General features: G+C 50.7%; 1 protein-coding gene across 2 annotated transcripts in view; it reads left to right on the top strand.

Moving 5' to 3' along the window:
* The window catches only part of RIMS4 (regulating synaptic membrane exocytosis 4), a 63,379-nt gene that overhangs the window by 37,839 nt on the left and 10,492 nt on the right, over positions 1–15,048 (top strand). The window contains exon 2 of one of the 2 annotated variants that reach the window (XM_019458379.2): positions 2,761–2,902. In XM_019458379.2, the coding sequence (XP_019313924.1) occupies positions 2,761–2,902 (142 nt within the window). The remainder of the gene's footprint in view (positions 1–2,760; positions 2,903–15,048) is intronic. The other variant, XM_019458380.2, reaches the window with a different exon arrangement.

The raw sequence follows: 15,048 nt of genomic DNA on the forward strand, positions 1-15,048 counted from the left end.
CCCAAGGTCTAGCAACTAGTGCGTGCAGAACGGAATTCTATGCCTGCTCCATCTGATTGCAAAACCAGCCTCACCGAGGCTCATACAGGGTACTGGATGTGAAATGCTTCGGTGCTACAGAATGCCACAGCACGTGAAGCACACCTTTCCAAACTTCCTCCTTAGCCCCTGTGGGGACTGAGTTGTTGTGTCATGCTTTGGTTCTTCCTCTTCCAGGAGAAATGTGTCAGACCCTGGTGGGTGGGGGAACGAACCAGTGTGGTGCTCTAGAACAGGGCTCAGTGGGGAGGTGGAAAGCCCAGGCAGGTGTCTGTAGCCTGCCTGCAGGGTTCCGGGTTGTGGGTTTGTATCCCCAGTGTGAGGGAGTGGGGTTTGTCCCTGGACGTAAGTCTGCACTGTGTGTATGTGCGGTGGGGGACATCTCTCTGTGGTTGTGAGTGTGCATGTGTGTGTTTCTGAATCTTACTCTATCTTAGCACCTCCTATGCACAGAAACACAGAAATGGTTGGGTGGGATGCAGATACAGCTTAGGGAAAGAACAAATTGTGGAATGAAGGGAAGCACAGAGACAGGGACACATGTGTTCAGAAACACCCAGGTGATACACACCCAGAAATGCACAGCGTCAGTTTCTCTGTGTGCTTTTGTGAGTGGGTTGCCATATACTTCTTCTGGATGTACATCTGTGTGACTGGCACATACCCATTTAGTCTCAGAAACACAGAATGGTAGGTATATGGAGACTCATGGAAACACACAAATACAAACACTCAGACATACATTAACACACTGTCTTTGCACGTATATTCCTGTGTTTGTGTTACTGTGTGTTGAGTGTGTGGACATCTGTGCGCCTGAATAATGCAGATACATGTGGGAGACAAACGTGGGCACACACTCTGAGAAACACACAGTGTGTGTGTGTGTGTGTATGTGTGTGTGTGTGTGTGTGTGTGTGTGTGTGTGTGTGTGTGTATCTTTTAAAGTCAAGGAGGAAAGGAGAAGGGATGCCACGAGGTGGCCACCAGGAGGCGTCCTGGCCTTGCTCTGTCTCCTGGCATGCAGACCCGAGTCCCCCTACCTCTTGCCAAACAGAATGATGGGATTTGGGTGGCACTGCTTCACTGCAGTGGGTTGGTCAGCAGGCGCTGAGAAAGCCCCTGAGGTGTACGAACTCATCCCAGACTTTGTAGAGACATGGGGAAGATCCCCCTAAAGATCTATCCCCACCTCCAGCAAACCCACAGTGCCTACAGGGAGGCAGGAGTTGTAAAGCTTACCCTGATCACCAGGCTGTGGAGCATGGAACAAAGAGACTCTCCTGGGGTCAATTCCTGGCACTGTTGTTCCCCATCCCCCCCATCCACCTAAGTCTTGATGGGTGTGGACAAGTGGCTTAACCTCTGCGTCTAGTGTCCTTGATGCTAACATGAGAGAGCAGACCCATCTCCTCACGGGTGGCTGAGGAGGAAGACCACTCTCAAGGCACACATTTGTTCATCCAGCAGTTATTCAGTACCTACTGTGGCTGGGTCCTCTTCTCAACCCCAGGGCTTCGACAGTCAACAAAGCAAAGCAAAGTACCGTGTCCTGATGGAGTTCACCCTCTGCGGGAAGGAAGCTGGTCAATAAATCAACAACGTACAACATATCTGGGGTGGTGTTAGAAAGAAAGCCAAAGCAGGATGATAGGACAGAGAGGGGCAGGGGGTGTGAGGGGCCAGGAAATAGTCAAGGAAGGTCTTGGATAAGGTGATTGATTGCAGAGTGGAAGCAAAGGAGTGAGCTACTGGCAGAGGAGGAGATGTTTGAGGGGAGGGAGTAGCAAGGGCAGAGGGCCATTTGTCATAATAAGCCTGTTCTCCCATTTTACAGTTGAGGAAATTGATGCACAGGGCGGATGAGTGATTTGCCCAGACTCTCACAGCCAGTGAGAAAGAGATCCAGGTTTGAAGCTGGACAGTCTGGTTTCAGAGCCAGTGGTCTAAATCAGTGTCCTCAATCAGGGGTGACTTGCCCCACGCCCAGGGGACATTTGGCAGTGTCTGGAGACATTTTTGGTTGCCACAACTGGACTGGAGGGTGCTACTAGCATCTAGCAGGTAGAGGCCAGGGATACTGATAGACCTTCTACAATGCACAGGAAGCCCCTGACAACACCACTGTATGCCATCTAAATTGCCAGTTGTACTGAGGTGCAAAACCTGGTCCAAATCCATGCAAAGCACTCAACAGAGTATGGCATGTAGTAGGTGCTCAATAAATAGCTGAAGGGGCACCTGGGTGGTCAAGTGTCCTACTCTTGGTTATGGCTCAGGTCATGATCTCATGGTTCATGAAATTGAGCCGCGTGTCAGGCTCCATGCTAACAACTCGGAGCCTCCTTGGGATTCTCTCTCTACCCTCTTTCTCTCTGCCCTTCCCCTTGCAAAATAAATAAACTCTAAAAAAAACAGTAGCTGAAGAGGAAGAGGAGAAATGATTTGTAGAAAGTTGCAGGGGAGAGATGGATTCAAGGAAGAAAAAGTACCTGTAAATGAATCCGTTAGTTAACGGGACTCGTGACACTGCTTGTTGGGTGGGTATGAAGGGCATGGCTGCCCCAGGAAGGGGGGTACGGGTGGGGCAGGTGGTAGGAATTTGATGGTCTGGGGGTGGGGGCCGACACCAGCCACTGTAACACTAACCAGATGACTTGTCTCTCTGTCCCCTTCCCATCCTGTGTCTCTTTCCCCATCTCTCTTGGCCTCTCTGCCCAGAAGGGGACAGCCGGAGGCTGAAGGGGGCCATCCAGAGGAGCACGGAGACCGGCCTGGCAGTGGAGATGCCCAGCCGGACACTGCGCCAGGCCAGCCACGAGTCCATCGAGGACAGCATGAATAGCTACGGCTCCGAGGGCAAGTGAGTGTGGGGCCGGCCTGCTGCCAGCCCTCCTGGCTCTCGAGAGCCCTGTGGCGTGGGGTGGGCAGGGCTGAGCGACCCCGTCCGGGAGCCCTGGGTCAGCCTCAGGCTGGTCGGGGCACTGTCTCAGCACTCCTGGTAGTCCAGAAGGGGGGTGATAAACAAGGAGCCCCAGTGGTGGAGCAGCGTGGAGCAGATTCCGGGGCCCAACTGCCCACTGGCTGCGTGATCCTGGGCAAGTCCCCTCTCTGGTGCTCGTACCAGCCTCAGAGGGGTGTTGTGAGGATTCAGCGGGTTAGTATTTACAGAGAGCACAGGACAGTGTCGGCACACGAGTGCCACATGTGAGTGCTGGGAAATAAGGGGGTGGAGAGGGGTCTTATTATGAGTGTTACTGTGTCATCTTCACTTTCTTAGTTTCTTAAATCACAAGTGGTTTTTAAAAATACATATTACTGCTTGTTAAGGAGTTTCACAAACATCGAGTCATAGAACATTGGGTATGACTCCCTCCTTGCCAGCACCTCTCTCCCCTGATGCATCAGAATCACTGGGCACTTGCTCCCCATACGGGTTGCAGGGGCCTGTGCCTGGAATCAGGGTCTCTGGGAGTGGAGCTCAGGAACTCCATTTTCTAAAGGCTCCCTGGGGGAGGACTAATCTTTCCCCAGGACGTTCTCCTGTCTGCAGCAATTATGGACCTCTTTGAGAATTTTGGGAAAGTTGTTGGCATGCACATGCCCCCTAACACACACACACACACACACACACACACACACACACACACACACACACGTACATACATACACACACACACACACACAGACCTACATCCTCTTTTCATACCTGTAAGGGGTTCCCAGATTCCCCTAAAGCCCATCTGTGGATCCCTAGCAATGAAACTTTGCTCCAGAGTGATGATCAGCGTACCCAGAGAGGTTCAGGAACCTGCTCTGGGCACACAGCACATTAACAGGTGTGGAACTCAGGAGTCCTGACTCCCAGTGGGGACTCATTCCATGGCAACACATTGCTTTCTTGTCTTAGCCATCCTCAGCTGGGGAAGGGTAAAGTTGTGCCAACCAGTACAGCGGACACTAGGCACGTGGCTATTTAAGTGTAAATTAATTAAAATTGAATAAAGTGAAATAATCTCTTTTTCCATCACACTGGCCATATTTCAGGTGCACAGCAACACGTGTCCAGAGGCAACCGTTTGGGACCATGCAGATATAGAGCCTCTCTGTCCTCAGAGACCATTCCACTGGACAGCACGGGCTAAGTGGCTTGTCCGAGGGCAGGGCAGGGGCTTGGCCACCACCTCCTGCTCTCCTCTCATTTCTGACGCTGCCTCCCAGCTGGGGGTTCCTGCTGGCTGGAGGCCTTCCCACCCCCAGCCCCTCCTAAACTGGGCATCTCTGGCCTCTGTGAATGGCCTTGCCTTGGCAGATGCTGCCATTCCACCCACCTCCTAGGGAGGCTTTCCGGAGGGCGAGGAGAGGAGGAGGACAGGCGGAAAGGAGGGGAAGAGGAGGAGGAGGAAGGGAACAAATGTTTTCTTTAACCTGAGAAACTTGGCAAGGCAGTCAAACTTGGAGGAAGATATTCTAGGCATCTGGGTAGTAGTGGGTCTCTGCTGAGTTTCAGGGGGTCAGGTTTGGGTCCTAGTCCCTGGCTCTGCCACTGACCCCCAGGTGGCCTTGAGCACATCTCTCAGCCTCTTACGCTTCAAGTCAAGACTCTGGAGTCAAACTGTCCTGGTTTGTGCTTCATTTCTCCTTCTTTTTTTTTTTTTTAAAAAAATAGTTGTTTATTTTTGGGAGAGCACAATCGGGGGAGGGGCAGAGAGAGCGGGACAGAGGATCTGAAGCAGCCTCTGCGCTGACAGGCTGATGGGTCGCGAGCCTGATGTGGGGCTTGAACTTACGAACCACGAGATGGTGGCCTGAGCTGAAGTCGGACGCTCAGCCGACTGGGCCACCCGGGTGCCTCTCTCATTTCTGCTTCTTCATAGGTGTGTGACTTTGGTGAAGTTACTTTACTTCTTTGAGCCCAGTTTCTTTGTCTATGGAAAGGGGACAATGATAGTATAGACCACTAAAAGAGTTGTGGTATGGATTAAATGAATTAACACATGTGCAAGCACTTAGAACAGCGACTGGTACGTAGCATGCACTATTAGTCTATTATTATTGTCTATGATTATTGTTGTTAGTTGTTGATTCAGCCCCTGTTAATTGGGTATTTTGCTCCTTGTGGCCAGTTGCGTCCTAACGGATACAGGGAGCCACCCCCGATGCAATCATGTCTGTAAGTACTTAGCACAGAGCAAGTATGGGGTTGATGTTGGCTGTGATGGTTTTGATTATCAAAAAGTCTGGGGTGGATATCGTGAACCCAGTTGAGGAAGGACTAGGTGGGTTGGAGGATGCAGGTTCCGGCAGAGGGGAGACTCTTGCCCTCCAGACAGGGTCTGAGTCTTGATGGAACCCGGCCAGGTTCTACCACTCCACCTGACACCTGGGCCAGGAAGGGACCTAGAAAGAACAGGTGGGGGCATGGAGCTGTGGTCGGCTTCCTCCTTGTTCTGGAGGTATTTTGGGCGCTGGTGGGACCCAGATGCCAGGCTCTGAAATAGGAGGGGGTGTGACTGTCCTCCCCTTGGGCTCCTGCCAGCCCAGCTGAGGCTTACGAGGAGCCAGTGTGCTTGAGCTGCCCCCGCGAGCCTGCGGCCCCTGACGCTGCTGGGTCCGTCTGCCCGTGCGCTGGATCACTGGGCATGTGTATTTCTGCAAGTGGCCGCAGGGGGTTTTATTTTGGCAGTGATGATCGACTACCTACAGTGTGCTAGGGCCGGACACCTGGGACACCCTGGCCTGCACTGACCAAGCAGTTATCAGTGAAGTGAGAGCTGCAAAAGACGGGCATAGAGAACTTGGAAAGCACTGCCTCCTAGCCAGGTCTCTGGGCTGGGGAAGGGGTGCATGTGGGTGGGGCCATTCTGTCAGCGAAGATCCTTGGGCTCCAGGTTGCACGATATTAGCTGACAGTGACGTCAGCACTCGCTGTGCAAAGTGTGGCCCACAGTCCAGCTGCATCAGGGTCCCCTGGGAGTATATTAGAAATGCAGCTTCTCAGGCTCCACCCCAGACCCCCTGAATCAGAATCTGAATTTTTACAAGATCTCCAGCTGGGTCGTGTGCACATGAAGCTTGAGAAGCCCTGGCTTAGTGGTAATAATGTTCTAGAGCTAACCCTTATGGACCACTTGTTCCGGGCAGGCACCGGGCAAAGTGCTTTTACATATAACGGCTCATTTAATCCTCACGACAACCTGATGATACTGAGACTGTTCATGTCCCCCATTTTACGGACGAGGAAAAGGAAGCCAAAAGAGGTTAATTAACTTGCTCAAGGTCACTCAGCCAGTAAGTGGTTTTAAACGCCAGCCTTCAAATCTAAGCTTTGGAGTCTGCCCTTAACCTTTACACTTGACTCTTTCCCTTACTTAATGGTTGCATCTATCAAGATTTCTGGAGGTGGACGCTTCTAGGGTGGTTTGGTGGCTCAATGAATCCCTTCATCTTTTTCCTGCCTGGGTCTCAGCATGTCGGACCAATCCTGGTGTATCTCCTGGGGAAGGGCTTTCCTTCCCTGGGCCCCGTTCTGCCTCAATGAAAATTGGAGTTCTCTGTGTGAAAGATGGAAGGGAACAGCTGTGGGTTTGGCAGAGTCAAGCTTCCCACGTTCCCCTCCAGCAGGCCCATCTCTCCCAGATAAAGGGCAGGGGCTCAAGCCCCCTGAGAAAGGGCCATGAGAATAGTGCCTCCCCAGACACCCCTGAATCCTGAGATGCTCCCTGGTGACTGTCTGCTTTAGTTTGAGTTCCCCAGAACCAGACCTGAGAAATGGATTTGAGTCCAAGTAGTTCAGTTGGGAGATGGTTCCAGAAAACCATGGCAGAGGAGCACGTGAGAGAAGCAAAGCAGGCATGCAGGAGCATGTGCTTTCAGAAGCGAGCTGGGGTGCCTGGGCGGCTCAGTCGGTTAAGCACCCAGACTTCAACTCAGGTCATGATCTCACGGTTCGTGGGTTCGAGCCCTACATCAGGCTCCGTGCTGACAGCTCAGAGCCTGGAGCCTGCTTCAGATTCTGTGTCTCCCTCTTTCTCTGTTCCTCCCCTGCTCACGCTCTGTCTCTAGCTCTCAAAAATAAATAAACATTTAAAAAAATTAATTAAGAAGCGAGCTGCCACCACAGGCAACCAGAGCTTGATCCTGAAGGGGACTCTGGCAGTCAGGGGGACCGTGCACCCCAAAGCTAACCCCGGGAGGAGCGGGTGAGGGGAGCTAAATATTCATTCTTGACTCTGGTCACTTACTGTTTGGTGGCTGCTTTCAGTTAACTCTCCTGCCCTCCCTGCAGCAGAGTGAGCTTTTAGGGCCAGAGGAACACGGGTCCTGACTGTTAGAGGTTGGTGAGCACTGATGTGGCAAGGGTTGGAAGGTGTGGGGGTCCGGGTAAACAGAGCCTGCTGTCTGAGCCCACAGGACTACCGCCTCCTGGCTGCCCAAACTAGAAGCCTGGGGTTCTCCCAGGCAGCTTTGCCACTTGTGTTCCGTATCCAACCCATCACTGGGCTCTTCCATTTTATTCCTAACTATCTTTGACTCATCCATTTCTCTCCCTCCCACCCCCCTGGCGAGGCCACTCATCACTCCTGCGGGGATGTATGCAAGACTCCCTTTTGGTCTAAACTCCATAGTCTGTCACTCAGCACTTACTTCCGCTGATCTCTGCCAGCCTCTTCCTGGCCTCACTGTGCCCCCTGCTCCAGAGCCCTGAACCTCTGTCTCCTCTCCAGGTCTCTGCTTCCTCTACCTGCACTGCCTTTCCTACCTCTATTCCCCCTCCACCCTCTGACTCATTCCTCCTCCAGATCGCAGCTAAGAACTGGCGCATACGCTTCATCTCCGGTGCCAGCTTCGGTTAATTGATAGTGGCTCCCTGGGATGCTGTGTGGAGAACGATTCCGGAGCCCGTTCTAGCCTCGGCAGGAATGCTGAGGTCGATTAGCAATGTCTGCCCCGGGTGTGGGCAGGGGAGGCGGAACATCGAGGTCTGCCATGCCTCTGGCTGTCTCAGCGGCTTCCACAGCCTGATCTCCCCCACCACAGCACCCTCCACTCTGTCATAATTGTCACACGTGTGTCTATCTGAGTTCAGTGCCTGCCCAGCATTGCCCTACAGGTGATATTTAGCACATTTTGGTAGATAGTGGATAGGTACTGTGGGCAGAAGCACACCCACATTTCACTCCTTCCTGCACCTCCCCAGCCTCCATCACTCAGAATCAGGGGCCCGGCATCCTCTCCGGGGCCCAGAAGCTCTCAAAGCTGGCTCCCAGAGCCCCTCCTGCTCCTTCCCTGTGTCCCGCATTGTTCTAAGGCGTCTGGGTCATCAACATCCAGCTCCCTGGGTGTCTGGATCACTGTGCCCAGAGCCCTGGAAAGCAGACTGTGAGCTGATGGCATGGCCACTGCACCTGGGCTCAGGGTCACATTTTGCCAAGGCTGTTTCCCTAGTCACCAAAGGCCCAGGAGACCTGGTGGGTGGTTGGAACCCCCTTTCTCTTCCCCACTTCTGCTATTTAACAGAGTCATTGTGCCTGAAGGACAAACCAGCACTGGATATGGCTGTGGGCTAGGAGACAGGGGGACATGTTTTGTTCTGCTTTATAAGCACTAGTATTTATGGAACATTTGACTGTGCCAGATTTGGTTCTGGGTTTATGTCATTTGGTACTTACAACAGCACTGAGGGGTATCCTATGGTTTTTTCCTGCTTCACCAAAAAGGAAACCCAGGCTTTCTGAGAGGTAAAGAATGTGTCTCTACAGCTAGTGGATGGGGTGGGGGGGTGGTGGTTCAGGATTCAAATGCAGGCCTGCTTGACCCCAGGGCTTGCAGTGCAAGCCCTTGTGCTCTGCTCTGGTCAAGGTGAAGGTTTCCTCGGGGCACACAGAGGTAGTACAGCAGAGTGGTTAAGAAGATGCACTCTGCAGTCAGACTGCCACTTCCTAGCAGAGTGATCTTGGTTGGGTTATGTAACATTTCTGTGCCTTGGTTTCCCCTTCGGTTATCTATTTGATACGTGAATCAAATCCCTGGCTTCATGCCTGTGAGCTGCACTCATGTGCTTGGGGGCAGGTTTGGAAATGTCTTGAATACTTGAGAAGCCAGAGTGGGGATTGCGGATTCTGTGTGTCCTTGCATACAGTCAATTCTGCTACAACGCTTGTTTTGAAAACATGAATTTGTTCCAACACAGTTGAAGTATTAGGGAATAATTTGAGTGCAATACAGATTTCGCCTTTGCTCAGGTGCGTTTCATCCATGGGACACACTAGGGGAACGCAGAAAACTGCCCCTACACGGGAATACATAAGACACACGGCCAGCAGCTCCCTGCTTCCCACAGCTCCTGGCTGGTGTTCTGTCCACACCCGGCGTCCCACTTCAGAAAGCCCTGCTCCGCCAGGCACAGTAATTCACCAGCTGCCATCCCTCTGACACTCGTTTCCACAAGCAGACTTTAGGTTATCTCCTAGGTAAAGCGCTGTATTTATTTTGGTATTTATGCATTTCTTAACCTTTTAATGTGTATAAAGACTGTGCTACCACTTTCACCATGTTCCTGTCTTTTTTTTTTTTCTTTTTGTGGATGTGATACTGATGTAGTATTTGGGTGTTGTGCCCTTAATTAACCCTGTTTTCCCCATAAGCTGATTTTTTATTGAAGCATTTTGCACTGCAGAGTGATTTTCAGGAATGTATATTCTGTGTTACAGCAGAACTGGCTGTAGTGTAGGCTCACCAGTCTGTGGGAGGGTAGATGGATGGGTGGAAACAGGGGGGCAGACAGTGAATGGAAGAGAACCCATAAACTACTAAGACCTTTCAGAAGCACATAACCCATAATCACCAGGAGGGCTGTGTAGCCTTTTAATTTCGGATGCAACTGAGACAGGTGATCCATCTGGAAAAGAGAAGAGTCACTCCCCACATAACCCAATTACTTCTTGAACTGTCAAGACACAGAAAATCCAGGGTCCAAACTGAGCTCAAAGGTTAATAATAAAAGACAAATGGGTTTCAGCTCCCCAAACAAAACTAATGAGAGTTGAAATGCAGGCAATCTTATTTCACCATTAACACAAAAATAAAAGCCCAGTGGAACACGGATTGTAATCCTGTTTCAGGCCTGTGCCTGCACCTGCGTGGCTCACATGTGTCCCCAGGAGAAACCAGCTACTGCAGCCCTCCCCCCATCCCCCACTACCCCCTAGATGGCCTGGGCTTGGTCTCAGGCCTCCAGATGCTACACTTCCAGACAGGCTGGGACTCAGAAGTGCCATGAAAATGCCATGAAGAGGGAGAAGAGGCTCTCCCAGGCCAGGCAGCAGGGACCAGATTTTATTCACTCAGCACATACTGTGTTGTCAGGTCCTGTACTGAGCACCTTGCTTGTGTTACCTCACTGACTCTCCCCAGCAACTCAGTAAGGCGATTATAGTTGATCTGCCTTTCATAGATGAAGAAATAGCAGCTCAGAGAAGTTACAAAACTCACCCCAGGTTGCACAGCACTGGAATCCAAGGTCTGTATTATGCCAAAGTCCAGTCTTAGCCACCATACTTTCCAAGGTTTAGATCAGCTGAAAGGTTTGGCAGTGAACATTTACTGAGTTCCTACTGCATACAGGCATGGTCTAAGTAGTAGCATGTGTATGTTATTTATCTCAGCAGGCTCTTTCCCACCCCCTTGAGAGTGGCTCCTATGAGCAGAGATTTTTGAAGCATTTAAAATGGGTACAGCACAGGCACCTGCCAAAGGAATGGCCGCACACTGTCCAAGAGGTAGGTAGGTGCGGTCCTGAGTGCAGATGAGAAGATTCAAGCACAGAGACACCAGCCGCTTGCCGGAGATCACACAGCAGGCAGGTGACCAGTGAGTAGAACCAGCTCTGACTTTGTGTCCCCTGCCTTTTATCCTCTTCCAGGGAAGAACCCGAGGTGGAGTGGGGTCCCTGATACAGTTGGTCCTCAGGCCAGCAGGGACCCGTCACCACTTGCTTCTTCCGTCCTCCAGCCCCGTGGAGGATGTGATAACCCATTCAGGGTTTCTGGGGCGTCTGCCTGGTTCCTTGGCAGCTGGCGAGGCACCCTGGGATGGGAAATCAGGCAGCCGCCCAGATATTATAAACAATTACTGCTAATTACCAGGCCTGCCAGTTCCCCATTGTCTGTTCACAATCCCATCAGGAACTGAGGAGCAGACGATGATGATGTTGGAGGGAACTTTCAACTTCAGGCTGCAGAAGCCTCGCTCTGCCTGGGAGGCTGGGCCCTACGGTGACTTGGAACCCAAGACGCACCGCTGCTTCTTGGGCTTTTGGAGCCCGGACCCTCCTTACAGAATGGAGCCTGGACCCCACAGATGGCCAGGAGCATGGGTTGGAAAAGAGGGCTGTGGAGGAAGGCCCATGTCCTCAGTTGTGAGGAAGTCTGGGTCTTAGCTTTGGTGCTATGAATTAAGGATCTTTGCAAGAATAATAGGTACACATTTCTATCCCTAGATATTTAAGTTTCCCCCATACTTTCTCCATGAGGCTGTTGCATAATTGCTGAGATAATAGATTCAGAAGCCGGACTGCTTGGATTCAGTACTCCTCTGCCTCTGTTTTGGTTTGGCCCTCTCTTGGGTACAGCAGGAACATATGCTTCTCTCCAGCATGGAGGGACACACACAGCCTCAGACACAGGTTCACTTGACAAGACACCAGGCAGCCATTTCTGCAAAGCGTCATGTTAGTTTCTCAGCTCCACCCAGTAGGAAGAATAGGCACAAGGCTCCTCTGCTTTCAGATTCTCCAGGCCTGTGTGGGGTTTTTTGGTCATCGCTCAGCACCACCAGCCCAGCCCAGGAACCCAGATCTTACCCGCGGACCCTCTCGTCCTCCCTGACTCCCTCTGCTCTCTCAGGCTGGGGAGTTGTTTGTTTGTTTACTGGGGGTGGTGGTGCAGGACCGCGTGGTTTGCGCACATCCTTCTGTTTCTTCTTGGATTTGAAACTCAACAGCCAAGAATACGCTTATTGTCTGCCTTCTACTGGGTCATCACTTGTCTGAGGCTCCTGCCTGAATGGAAGAAGGTGGAGGGATGGTAGGAAATCACGAAAAGGAAAAACACTCAGGCTACAATGTCAAATTATCCTGCCATCAACCCTGCCAATAGCTTAAGTAAAAACAGAAGGTACTGTCATGCCACTCAGGTGTCTCACACGGTCGAGGGCAGAGCTTGGGCAGCCCGGATTGGGGGGCTAGTTTGGGGCTCCTGGTGAGGGCTACACACGGGACTCGGTTCTCAGGACTTTCAGTCCCTGGGCTTCTCTGTCTTGTTTCCCAGAGGGAGTTTTTGTTTGACTGAGCTTGGGTCAGATGTCTAAGCCGTGGATCTATCAGCTTTGGTCAGGGGTCAAGGTCACTGTATTTGTTTAAGCAGTGCCAGTTGCCATAACCAGACTCTTTAATCAGTGACTTCATGCAAACGTTTGTTTCTTGTTCATGCAAATTTCAATGCTGGTGTTTCTGGTCGTTGGGCCCAGGCTCCCTTTTTCTTAGGGCTTCTGATGTGGGGGGGAGGGGAGAGAGAGAAGATCATATGTGTTTTTTTTTTTTTTCTAATTGTGGTAAAATACACATGATGCCAATTTACCATCATAACAGTTGGGGGTTTTTCTGAAGTATAATTGACACAATGTTACATTAGTTCAGGTGTGCAACATGGTGATACATCGGTACCATCTGTCCCCATACAGCAGCGCTGTTACGGTATCACTGACTGAAGGCCCTATGCTGTGCCTTTCATCCCGGTGACTTACTCACTCCACAGCTGGAAGCCGGGGGCTCCCCCTCCCCTTCATCCCTCACCGAAACAGATTTCAAGTGTGTGGGTCAGTGGCGTTAAGTACAGTCACACTGCTGTGCACCCATCACTGCCATCCGCCCCCAGAACTCTACATCTTGTTAAAGTGAACTCTGACCCATAAAACATTAACTGTTCATTCTCCCCTCCCCCCCAGCCCCTGGCGACCATCATTCTGTCTCTGAATTTGCCCTAATACCTCTTGTATTGGAATCATATAGTGCTTATCCTCTTGTGACTGGCTGATTTCATTCAGTGTAACGTCTTCAAGGTTCAGCCCTGTTGTAAAATGTGTCACAGCTTCTTTCCTTGTTCGGGCGGAATAATATTCCATTGTATGTACAGACCGTTCCTCCATCGATGGACACCTTCGGAGTGTTGCAAACGATGCTTCTATGAACATGGGTGTACAAATGTGTCTCAGAAGCCCTGCTTTCACTTTTTTTGGCATATGCCCAGAAGTGGAATTGTTGGATCATATGGTAATTCTATTTTTAATTTTTTTGAGGAACTGCCATCCTGTTTTACATAGCGGCTGTACCATTTTACATTCCCACCAACAGTGCAACGGGTTCCAATTTCTCCACATCCTTGCCAACACTTGTTATTTTGTTTTCTTAATTTTATTTTGTTTTTGATAGTAGCCATTTTAATGGGTGTGAGATGGTGTCCTGTGAGCCCTGACAGTTTTTTGTTTTTGTTTTTGTTTTATTTTTGTCATGCAGGAGTCTGACTTATGCTTTGATTGCTAAGGCATTCATTTTAAAGAGGCAAACAAATTGCCAGCCACACAAAGAGCCAGGCCAGCTCCCCCTCCCCCGAAAACTGAGGTTCTTTTGTTTTAGAAATTTGGGTTGATTTAGAGATCTTGGTTGATTTCAGTAACTATTTGGGCTACTTGTCTGTTCTCTTCCCATTCTTTAAATGCCCACTCTTGTGTTTTAAATTCACCAATAAAGAGCATGCCCTGAGACCCTAGGCCCCCACCCTTGAACTCAATAAAGGCAGAACCCCTGGTCTGTGCACTGTCTCGTGCCCCCCTTCCCATGATGTTGCTGTGTAGACCCCATGTGTGCTGTGTGGTTTTCCAGGTCTTGTGGGTTATAAGCCTTTATTTTTTCAAAGTTTCCTGGTGGTTGATGGCTGAAGGGCATCGTGCAATCATAATAAGAACCACAAGGGTTGGTCCAGTCGTTACATTGGTTTGGAGAGGGGAGATGTCTGTGGGAAGCTCACGGCTCCTGGTGAGTGCCCCAGGCATTTCTAGCCTTTGGCATTACTACCGATAGGCTTAGACTGGCACAGGACAGATGGCATGTGGGAGGTTTTTATAGGTTAGGCCTGGAAGTGGCCTGTATCCCTTCAGCTGACATTGGCCACACTTGGTTACAAGGCTGAGCAATGGATTGAGCTGTCTGTCCGGGAGGAAGAGATGAGAACAACATTCACCGCACTCAGAAATGCATACTGGGGCACATGGGGGGCTCAGTTGATTGAGCATCCAACTCTGATTTTGGCTCAGGTCACGATCCCAGGGTTGTGGGATTGAGCCCAGTGTCGGGCCCTGTGCTGGACGTAGAGCCTGCTTGGGATTCTTTCTTTCTCTCTCCTTCTGCCCCTCTCCCCTGCATTCTCTCTCTCTCTCCCTCTCTCTCTCTCTCTCTCTCTGTGTCAAAAAGAAAATATTTAAAAGAATGTTAAAAAGAAAGAAAGAAAGAAAAAGAAAGAAAGAAAGAAAGAAAGAAAGAAAGAAAGAAAGAAAGAAAGAAAGAAAAAGAAAGAAAGAAAAGGGGCACCTGGGTGGCTCAGTTGGTTGAACGTCTGACTTTGGCTCAGGTCATGATCTCACGGTTTGTGAGTTCGAGCCCTGCGTCGGGCTCTGTGCTGACGGCTTGGAGCCTGGAACCTGCTTCGGATTCTGTGTCTCCCTCTCTCTCTGCCCCTAACCCCACTCACATTCTATCTCTGTCTCTCTCAAAAATAAATAAAAATTAAAAAAAATTTTTTTAAAGAAAGAAAGAAACAAACCATACCGGGCTTCCAGGAGTCCACTCCATGTACTGGGGCCAGTCCTGGACAAGGGGAGGTTATCGTGTGCTGTGGCAGTGAGCTAAGTGTGTGTCTTCCACCCGCAGATGTAGGTTCAAATCCTGCCTCTCCC

This window comes from Panthera pardus, unplaced genomic scaffold (genome assembly GCF_024362965.1).
Source record: "Panthera pardus isolate Hobbes unplaced genomic scaffold, ASM2436296v1 HiC_scaffold_25, whole genome shotgun sequence".
In the NCBI taxonomy this organism is placed as follows: Eukaryota; Metazoa; Chordata; class Mammalia; order Carnivora; family Felidae; genus Panthera; species Panthera pardus.